The sequence below is a fragment of the Chiloscyllium plagiosum genome, chromosome 1, assembly GCF_004010195.1.
Source record: "Chiloscyllium plagiosum isolate BGI_BamShark_2017 chromosome 1, ASM401019v2, whole genome shotgun sequence".
NCBI lineage: Eukaryota > Metazoa > Chordata > Chondrichthyes > Orectolobiformes > Hemiscylliidae > Chiloscyllium > Chiloscyllium plagiosum.
Genome location: NC_057710.1, coordinates 4,841,407 through 4,852,937, shown reverse-complemented (window position 1 = coordinate 4,852,937; position 11,531 = coordinate 4,841,407). Strand labels below are relative to the sequence as shown.

The following is an 11,531-nucleotide window of genomic DNA, read 5'->3' as shown; positions in this document are numbered from 1 at the left end:
CAGGAGAAGGAACTGTATCGGGGGACGAGTGAGTGCCTGAGGGGATTGCTGGGTCCCATCATGGGGCATGCGGATGGGAGCAAGATTTCTGATGCCATTTCCCTCTCGGTTGAGTCAAGCTCCAGCGCCTGTCGCTGACCTCCCATTGTCCCATCAGCACCATTGCGAGTCCATAACAGCATGGTCCAGGGCACAGCACAGGCACCATTGCCCCATCCCACAATAACCATCGCCCCAGAAACCTCTGTGCCACTCTTTGTATTCCCTCGACTTTGTCCATTGCCTCCGTCACTCCCATCAACACTCACAAGTCTATCCACAGCGTTAAGCAGGATGTTCAGTGCATCGATCCTGTAGCTGATATCCTCCCAGTATGATGACAGGACCACAACTGGCTTCACGTTTCCCCAGGGCAGGAAGTAATAATGGCAACCTGAGAAAGAGTAAGGAGTGAGCATTATCCCTAAAGGTTAGCCAACATCCTGGCAACCTCTTCCCTCCTTCCCTGAACCTTCCTTCCCAATATCATTCTGTAGTACCTGCCCCCATGCATGATGGACAGTCTTTCAACAATAACATCTGAGTAATTCAAGCCCCAGAGATAAAAAAAACATCAGCGTCAATATTTTTGACTGAAAAAACATTAATGCTCATTGACTGGGCCAATCAGGGAGCCCTGGCTGACAGATATAAACTGGAGGTTATTTCCCTGTCCAATTCCATTTTGATTTAATCCCTGCCCTCCCCTTCACTGTTTGATCACACAGCATTGCCCTTTGATGTGAAGGGCACTGCTTGTCACTGGCCACTCGGGTGTTTCCTTTCTTCCTGGTGGTGGAAACTGAATAAAGATTTGTGCACCTTGTGTCTTTCACTGTGTCTCACACCTGCACACACACACACCATGGGTACTGGGGAAAAATAAGCACTACTGCAGTTAGGCAGTAGTGTTGGGGGTAATTAAAAAAAACACAGGAGTGTCGAGAGGTTCTGTTAACTCTGAGAGTTGTCTCTGCAAAAAAAAAAGAAGATCCAGGAAATCTTCTCAGTCTGAGGACTGACTGTGAGCTAGCAGGTCATTGCCTATGTACAGTGCACGTGTACATAAAGGGCGACTTAGTGACAGGATAGTGGCCTGTGTGCAGTTATTTCATTTCACCTCCTAATGTTTCCTAGACAACGTCAAGGCCTGACTATTGGAAATCAGAGTAAGACCTTCCCCACAGACTCCCATAGTTGGGTTCATGTGAAATTAAATCCCCTATTCACTTGCACACACGTCAAACGACACTAATAGTGTAGAGATGGTTGACCTACCATCGAACACTGCCCGGCTGTACTGGGTGGTGGAGGCCAAGGGCAGACAGGTGGCATCGAACTTGTTGCCGTAGTTACCGATGCTGACCTCAAACTGGATGGCATCGCCTACTTCCTGAAGCATGGTGGCAGAGTAGAAGACGGCACACAGGTGGAACTTACGGCGACGGAGGTGTTTCTGGGGGGAAGAAGAACAGGAAGGCACGGTCACTTGGTGGAGGAAGCTTTTTTGGTGACTAACCCAGCAGACAGTGAGGAGATGGTGAGGTTGGAAGCAGAAAACACCACCCATCAGGTCCAGGCTAGGTTAGCATTCCTGATACTGCTTCATCAGGGTCATGGAAACATGCAGCGGAGGCCCTTCAGCCCATCAAGTCTGTACCATGAAAAATACACCACACTAGTATTACCCTAGTCCCACTTTCCTGAGCTAGACCCATAATCTTGGATGTTATGACATTTCAAGTGCTGGAATAAGCACAGCAGGTCAAGCAGCATCAGTAGGGCGAGAGAGTCATCATTTCAGGACTGATGAAGTGCCCTACCCAAAACATTGACCCTCCTGCTCCTCTGATGCTGCCTGACCCACGGTGCCTTCCCAGTTCCACCTTTTTTTTTATCAACTCTGACTTTCCAGCATCTGCAGTCCTCACCATCTCCATGACATTTCCAGTCCTTTTTAAAGGTTGTGACGTTTTCCCATCTCCACCACCCTCCCAGGCCATGCATTCCAGGCCCCAACCACCCCCTTACCTTCCCAACCTTCTCATGCACTTCCTCTTCGATCCATCTCCATTATGTTAAAAATCACACAACACCAGGTTATAGTCCAACAGGTTTAATTGGAAGCACTAGCTTTCGGAGCGCTGCTCCTTCGTCAGGTGGTTGTCTGACGAAGCAGTGGCTCTCCGAAAGCTAATGCTTCCAATATAACCTGGTGTTGCGTGATTTTTAACTTTGTACACCCCAGTCCAACACCAGCATCTCCAAATCATCTCTATTATTTACTTGAACTAGACCCTGTGATAGTGAGTTCCAACCCACCTCGGAGTAAAGATGCTTTTCCAAAATACCCTTTTGGATTTATTTCTGATTGTGGAACCAAACAGGGATAAAGCCATTTTAAAACTAGTACTGTGTAACAAGGTAGATTTGATAAATGAGTTAAAAAGTCTCACTGTAATAGCTCCTATGCAGAAATAGTGATCATAACACAATTGATTTGAGATTGAAAGGAACAAACCGTAATTGCAACTAAGAATCCAAAACATAAAGCCGATCAGTGAAATGCTCTGACAGTATACAAACGATGGGCAATCTTGAAAGAAGTCAGTCAAAAACATCCAACAGCAATGCATTCCATTGAAAGACTTGTGCTCTCTTCTGGATGAAAGATTTTGCTCCACCAACAGTCTAACTCGGGTATTTGTCTTCAAATCTCTGAGGTATAGGAGCAGAACATCGAACATAAAATAAAGCACGACAGCATAGAAACAGACCCTTCGGCCCACCATGTCTGTGTCAACCACGATGCCATTCAAATCTAATCCCATCTACCCATGGTCCGTATCCCTCCTGTCCATGTGTCTGTCTAAATGCCTCTTAGATGTTGCCATTTTTTTCTGCTTCTACTGCAGTATATTCCAGGAACCGAACATCCTCTGTGTAAAAAACATTCCTCACACATCTTCTTTAAACATTCCCCCACTCACTGTAAATCTATGCCCCCTGGTATTTGACTCCGACTACCCATCCTATCCACATCTCTTATAATTTTATATACTTCTATCAGATCACCCCTCAGCCTCTGACACTCTAGATAAAGCAATCTAAGATTGTCCAACTTTTCCTTTTGGTTACAATACTCCAAGCCAGGTAACATCCTGGTAAACCTCTTTTGCACTCTCTCTCCAAAGTCTCCAGATCCTTCCTATAGGGTGGGGACCAGAACTGTACACACTATTCCAAATGTGGCCTAACCAAATTATTATACAGTTGCAACATTATTTGTCAACTTCTATACTTAATGTCCTGACCGATGAAGGCAAGCATGCCATATTTACCACGCTATCCACTTGTGTTGCCACTTTCAGGGAGCTATGGACTTGCACCTCAAGATCCCTCTGTATATCATTGTTCCTAAGGGTCCTGCCATTTACTGTGTACTTTCCTCTTCATTCGATCTCCCAAAATGCATCACCTCACTCTTGCCCGGATTAAACTCCATCTACCATTTCTCTACCCAACTTTCCAGCTACTCTATAGCCTGCTGTGACCTCCGATAACCTTTTTCACTATCCACAACTCCAACACATTTTGGGGTGCCTGCAAACTTACTAATCAGGTCACCTACATTTTCATCCAAATCACTTGTATTTGTTACTAAAAACAGAGGTCCCAGTGGAACACCACCAGTGACAGATCTCCAGTCAGAAAAACATTCCCCTTCAACTACCCCCAACCAATTTTGTATCTAACTTACCAACTCAGCATGAATCCCATGTGACATAATCCTCTGGACCAGCCCACCATGAGGCACCTTGTCAAATAATTTAGTAAAGTCTATACAGAGGAACCTTGATTATACGAATATCGATTATCCAAATTTCGGATTATCCAAAGAAGATTTCAGGGTCCCACAAAAATGTTACATCAAAGGGGTAAGTGTATTCGGATTACCTGTACTGAAGAAAACGTGAAAATGCTGGCAAAAATAAAGAAACACAAGCAGCTCAAGCAGCAGCGACGGGATATTCTTTAGGAAGGGTTGTTACACAACCCTTTGCAAAAGTAAGTGTTTTACAGTGTTCCTGGCACGTTACTGGGCAGTTCATTAAAGAAAAGCCCGAGAATGTAAACCCATGTGCGAGGTTGTGCTTCTGTCTTTCTACTGCGAGACTGAACTCCCAGAAACTGACAAATGCTCTTGCGATCATAGAGTCTGTCAGGACCTTGTTTAATGCTGGGATTTGATATACAGTATTTATGTGTTGGTAAGTCCTTCTCCTTTTAACCCGTAATTTATAGACTGCAATGATTAGTTTGTCCAAATGGCAGACTCATTAAAATTATAGATTTAAACAAACTCTCCAGTAGAGTTAGATCAGTATTTAAGTTAAAATCGATTACCCGAATGAAATAGTGCGTGCCCATTTCGTTCAGATAATCGAGGTACTTCTGTATAGACAACATCCACTGCCCTACCCTCATCAATCACCTTCAACATTTCCTCGGAAAACGCCATCAAAGATTTGAGACAATACCTCCCCTGCATGAAACCATGTTGACTATCTCTAATAAGTCCTTTCTTTTCCAAATACCAAGTAAATTCTGTCCCTAAACAATCGTCATCCATAATTTTCCTAACACTAATGTAAGGTTCACCAACATATAATTTCCTGGATTATCCTTGTTGCCCTGTGTAAATAAAAGAGCAACGTTGGCTCTTCTCCAGTGTTTGGGACCTCACCTGTGGCTAAAGACGATAGAAAGATCTCTGTTGAGGCTCCAACAATTTCCTCTCTTGCCTCCCTGTGTATCCTGGGATAGGCCCTTTTAGGCCCTAGAGATTTATCTACCATAATGTTTTTCAAGACACCCAGCAGCTCCTCCATTTTAATATCGACGTGCCCTCGAATATCACCATAACCTCCCTAATCTTACCATCATCCATATTCTTCTCCTTGGTAAATACAGATGAAAAATACTCATTAAGAACTTCACCAACTTCCTCTGGCTCTACAAACACATTCCCACTTATGTTCTCGAGTGGACCTACCCTTTCCCTAAATATCCCTAAATTTCCCTAAATACCCTCTTCTTTCTAATATATGTACAAAATTGCCTTGGGATTCTTCTTAATCCTACTCGCCAAGGATATTTCATGGCTGCCTTCAGCTCTCCTAATTCCTTATTTAACATCATTCCTGCTTCCTTGTCCGATTTCAGTTTTCAAAACCCGACAGAGATTTCCTTTCTCCGTATGACCAAGCTTCCAATATCTCTTGCCATCCAGGATTCCCAAATCTTGCCAACCTTCTCTTTCATCCTGATAGGAACAGGTAGAAAGTGCGAGGACTGCAGATGCTGGAGATCAGAGTCCAGATTAGAGTAGTGCTGGGAATGCGCAGCTGGTCAGGCAGCATCCGAGGAAGAGGAAAATTGACATTTCGGGCATAAGCCCTTCTTCAGTAATGAAGAGCTTCTGCCCGAAACGTCGATTCTCCTGCTCCTCGGATGCTGCCTGACCATCACCACACTCTTGACTTCTGAGAGGAATATGCTGGTCCTGAACTCTGATGGAAAATTGACATTTCGGGCATAAGCCCTTCTTCAGGAATGAAGAGCTTCTGCCCGAAACGTCGATTCTCCTGCTCCTCGGATGCTGCCTGACCACACTCTTGACTTCTGAGAGGAATATGCTGGTCCTGAACTCTGATTAATTGGCTATAAAAGACTGCCACATGTCAGATACCCTCAAACAGCCATCCCTCATCTAATTTCTCCAGTTCCTGCCTAATAATGGCGTAATTCGCTTCCCTCTCCCCTCAATTTGGCATTTTCACCCGAAGACCAATCTTATTATAATCTCTATCTTAACACTTACACAATTATGATCACTGTTCCCAAAATGTTCCCCCACTGCAACTATGATCACTGGGCCAGACTAATTCTGCAACATGAGGTCTAGTATGGGTCTTTCCCTCATTGGACTATTTACATATTGTTTCAAGAAACCCTCCTGGGTGCACCGAACAAATCCTGCCTCATCTAAGCCCCTGGCACTAAAGGAGTCCCAGTCAATATGGGAGAGTTCAAAGTATCTACTACAACTGTGTGGTGTTTATATGACCTGCTTACAGAATTGTTCCTCCAGCTCCTGCTGGCTATTGGAAGGCCTATAGTATGAGTGCATCATAGTGATTGTGCCTCTCTTATTCCGGAGTACTATCCACATGGCCTCACCGGATGAGTCATCCAAGATGTCCCCTCTTAGTACAGCCTTGAAATTCTCCTTAATCAGTAACACAACTCTCTCAGCCCCATTTACACCCTTCCCTATCTTGTCTGGAACATCTAAACCCTCGAACATTGAGTCGCCAATCCTATCCTTCTCTCAACAATGGCCACAACATTTCATGTATGAACGCAGGCTCTACATTCCTCTGCCTTACCAGTTATACTCATTACATAAGTACACATCAGAGGGCCAGTCCCATTGTGACCCTTAACCTGGTGCTGCTGGTTCTTCCTCTTTTTGACTTCTCCTCAATCTCTCCATGTGCTGACCTACTGTTCCACTTCCTACCCCCCTCTCCATGTGCTGACCTACTGTTCCACTTCCTACCCCCCTCCTCCACGTGCTGACCTACTGGTCTGCTTCCTACCCCTCTCGCCACACTAGTTTAAACCCTCCTGAGTGGCAGTATTGGACCCCCTTGCGATGAAATTGTTGCCTGAGGATTTTACTGCTCCTCGGATGCTGCCTGAACTGCTGTGCTATTCCAGCACCACTCATCCAGAACCTGGTTTCCAGCATCTGCAGTCTTTGTTTTTAACCTATGAAATTGGTTCCAGTCCGGTTTTGGTGCAACCCATTCCTCTTGCATTTCCTCTTTCGAGTACTCACGGTCAAAGACAAAGTGGTCCTAAAGGAGGAGTGCTAAACTGGGGGACTGGCAACTGTTCCAAAATTTACCATGAGCTGGGGAATGTGGATCGGGAGCAGCTACTTGGTAAATCCACATTCGATATGTAGGAGGCTTTTAAAGAGGGGTTGATTCGAGTTCAAGAGAGACATGTTCCTGTGAAAATGTGGGATGGAAATGGCAAGGTTAGTGAACCATGGATGACACGTGGAATTGTGAGACTAGCTAAGGGGAATAAAGAAGCATACGTAAGGTCCAGGCAACTGAAGGCAGACAAAGCATCGGGTGAATATCGGGAATGTAGGACCAATCTGAAACGAGAAATGAAGAGGGCTAAAAGGGGTCATGAGGTATCTTTAGCAAACAGGGTTAAGGAAAATCCCATAGCCTTTTATTCATATTTAAGGAGCAAGAGGGTAACGAGAGAAAGGGTTGGCCCACTCAAGGACAAAGCAGGATAGTTATGCGTGTCGTCAGAGAAAGTGGGTGAAATTCTTCTTTGCATCGCTATTCACCGAGGAGAGGGACGTGACAGATGTTGAGGTTAGGGATAGATGTCTGATTACTCTAGGTCAAGTCGGCATAAGGAGAGAGGAAGTGTTAGGTATTCTAAAAGGCATTAAGGTGGATAAGTCCCCAGTTTTGGATGGATCTGTCCCAGGTTACTGAGGGAAGTGAGAGAGGAACTAGCATGAGGCTTTAACACGTATCTTTGCAGCATCCTTGAACACAGGTGAGGTCCCAGAGGACTGGAGAATTGCTAATGTTGTCCCTTTGTTTAAGAAGGGCAGCAAGGATAATCCAGGTAATTATTGACTGGTGAGCCTAACGTCAGTGGTCGGGATGCTGCTGGAGAAGTTACCAAGGGATAGGATCTATTCCTATTTGGAAGAAAATGGGCTTATCAGTGATAGGCAGCATGGTATGTGTAGGGAAGGTCGTGTCGTACCAACGTAATAGAATTCTTTAAGGAAGTGACAAGGTTGATTGGTGAGGGAAGGGCTGTAGATGTCACATCCGTGGACTTCAGTAAGGCATTTGATAAGATTCCCCATGATAGGCTGATGGAGAAAGTGAAGTCGCATGGGGCCCAGGGTGTGCTAGCTAGATGGATAGAGAACTGACTGTGCAGCAGGAGATAGAGAGTAGTAATGGAAAGGAACTTCTCAAAATGGAGAATTGTGACCAGTGGTTTTCCACAGGGATCCATGTTGGGGCCACTGTTGTTTGTGATATATATAAATGATCTGGAGGAAGGTATAGGTGGTCTCATTAGCAAGTTTGCAGGTGACACTAAGATTGGTGGAGTAGCAGATTTTGAAGGGGACTGTCAGAAAATGCAGCAGAATATAGATAGATTAGAGAGTTGGGTGGAATAATGGCAGATATAGTTCAATCCGGGCAAATGTGAGGCAATGCATTTTAAAAGATCCGATTCAAGAGTGAACTATACACTAAATGGAAAGATCCTGGGGAATATTGATGTACAGAGAGATCTGGGAGTTCAGGTCCATTGTTCCCTGAAGGTGGAAGTACAGGTCGATAGAGTGGTCAACAAGGCACACAGCATGCTTTCCTTCATTGAGTGCAAGAGTTGGCAGGTCATGTTACAGTTGTACAAGACTTTGGCTCATCCACATTTGGAATACTGCATACAGTTCTGGTTGCCACATTAGCAAAAGGATGTGGATGCTGTGGAAAGGGTGCAGAGGAGGTTCACCAGGATGTTGCCTGGTATGGAGGGTGCTAGCTAGGAGGGGAGGTGGAGTGGATTAGGATTATTTTCATTCAAAACACAGAGGTTGAGAGGGGACCTGATTGAGGTCTACAAAATCATGAGAGGTACAGACAGGGTGGATAGCAAGAAGCTTTTTCCCAGAGTGAGGAACTCAATTACTGGGGGTCATGGGTTCAAAGTGAGAGGGGAAAAGTTTAACGGAGATATGCATCGAAAGGCAGAGGGTGGTGGGGGCCTGGGACACGTTGCCAGCGGAGGTGGTAGAGGTGGGCATGATAGCACCGTTTAAGCTGTATCCAGACAGATACATGAATGGGCAGGGAGCAGAGGGACACAGATCCTTAGAAAATAGGCAACAGGTTTAGACAGAGGATCTGGATCAGCCCTCCAACCCTGGCAATATTCTTGTAAATCTTTTCTGAACCCTTTCAAGTTTCACAATGTCACAGTTTTGTATGTACTCAATGATCTAGCCTTTGTGATTGACAATGCATTACATTCGACATGGATAGGGAAGTGCTTTTTGAGATTAGATTACATTACATTACAGTGTGGAAACAGGCCCTTCGGCCCAACAAGTCCACACCGACCCTCCGAAGTGCAACCCACCCATTCCCCTACATTTACTCCTTTACCTAACTCTAGGGGGCAATTTAGCACGGCCAATTCACCTAACTTGCACATCTTTGGACTGTGGGAGGAAACCGGAGCACCCGGAGGAAACCCACTCAGACACGGGGAGAATGTGCAAACTCCACACAGTCAGTCGCCTGAGTCGGGAATTGAACTGGGGTCTCTAGCGCTGTGAGGCAGCAGTGCTAACCACTGAGCCACCGTGCTGCCCACAAAGTGCTCTCTCTCTCTCTTCTGCACTGACAGCTTCATCTCTGCTCTCAGATTCCTCCACACAGTTACTGATCTCCCAGCATCACCATCATACACATCATTAACTGGACAGCGAGTCACCATCTCCTGATCACGCAAACATTCTCCTCGACACTGCCATTTCTTTTCAGGTTTTTACTTATGTAAGGTATGATTTGTCTGGTTAGCATGCAAAACAATACTTTTCACTGCATCCCGGTGCACATGACAATAACGCGTCAAACCGAATCAAATCTCTTTGGAAAGTTACCGACACATCGATGCACCACAGTCTTGGGAAGCACATTCCAAACCATGATAACCTCTGTGTAAAAAGAGGTTGCACAACTCAATTCCACTTCTGTGTCCCTCTGGTCACTGACCCTCCTGTTAGATTTCTCCTCATTTACTCAGCCAAAAGGCACTGAATCTATTGTGCCTCAAAGTCTCCAGTTTTCTGCATCATTGGAGATGTTGCTGTGGCTTCATGGGAGCGCTGTGGCCTTTACATAGCGTGTGTTCCATTGCGTTTTCATCTGCTGCCATCCTGATAAGAACGATCTCTGCTTTTTCTTTCACATGCACTTGCTGAGAATGTGAATCCTGCAGTACTGGGGCAAGCCACTAGGTGGAGGGCTAATCCTTCTAGAGTCATAGAGTCAGAGTCATAGAAATGTACAGCATGGAAACAGACCCTTCGGTCCAACCCGTCCATGCCAACCAGATATCCCAACCCAATCTAGTCCCACCTGCCAGCACCCGGCCCATATCCCTCCAAACCCTTCCTATTCATATACCCATCCAAATGCCTTTTAAATGTTGAGGTCACCCCTCAGCCTCCAACACTCCAGGGAAAACAGCCCCAGCCTGTTCAGCCTCTCCCTATAGCTCAGATCCTCCAACCCTGGCAACATCCTTATAAATCTTTTCTGAACCCTTTCAAGTTTCACAACATCTTTCTGACAGGAAGGAGACCAGAATTGCACGCGATATTCTAATCACACAACACCAGGTATAGTCCAACAGGTTTATTTGGAAGTATTAGCTTTCGGAGCACTGCTCCTTCATTCGGTAGCTGTGATGAAATAAACCTGTTGGCCTATAACCTAGTGTTGTGTGAGTTTTAACTTTGTCCATTCCAGTGCCACACCGGTTCCTCCACACCAAGCCTTACAATTTACAGAAGGGTCACATGTGGGAATAGAAAGGAATAAGGAAGGCAAATGGAATTTTGGTATTTGGTGGTTGTGGTGCTTAAGATGCCAAAGCGGATTGATAAAGTCAAAGTAGAGTGGGTGTTTCCCCTTGTGATATAGTCTAGAATGAGAGGCCATCGTTTTAGGATCAGGGATAGCAAATTTAAAACTGATATATAGGTTAAAGGGAGCAGGCAGGACAGTCGGGTTAGGGCCAAGGTGAGATTAGCCATGATCATAACGAATGATAGAACAGGCTTGAAGGGCTGAATGGCCTACTCCTGTGCCTCATTCTGATAATATTATGATTGACTCCACATGAAGAGCTGTCGGGGCTGGACATTGGCTACGGATCCTGACAACATTCTGGCAAATCCCTTCACAAACTGAAGGTTTGTGCTCCAGGACTTGCCGCTCCCCGAGCCAAGCTGTCCCAGTACAGTTACACCACTGGCATCTACCCGACAATGTGGGAAATTGCCCAGGTATGTCCTGTACATAAAAAGCAGGACAGATCCAATCCAGGCACTTACCGCTCCATCAGTCTACTCTCAATCATCAGTAAAGTGATGGAAGGTGTCATCAACAGTGCTATCAAGCAGCACCTGCTCAGCAATAACCTGCTCAGTGACACCCAGTTTGGGTCCCACCAGGGCCACTCAGCTCCTGACCTCATTACCGTCTTGAGCCAAACATGGACAAAAGAGCTGAACTCCAGAGGGGAGGGGAGAGCGACAGCCCTTGACATCAAGGCTGCGTTTGACCGAG

The 11,531-nt window shown here is 45.6% G+C and overlaps 1 protein-coding gene across 1 annotated transcript in view; it reads right to left on the bottom strand.

Moving 5' to 3' along the window:
- LOC122554658 (dysferlin-like) overlaps positions 1-11,531 on the bottom strand; it is a 283,205-nt gene that overhangs the window by 237,546 nt on the left and 34,128 nt on the right. Inside the window, exons 6-7 of the mRNA XM_043700348.1 lie at positions 1,318-1,495; positions 14-433 (exon numbers count right to left, since the gene is read on the bottom strand). Of these exons, the coding sequence (XP_043556283.1) occupies positions 14-433; positions 1,318-1,495 (598 nt within the window). The remainder of the gene's footprint in view (positions 1-13; positions 434-1,317; positions 1,496-11,531) is intronic.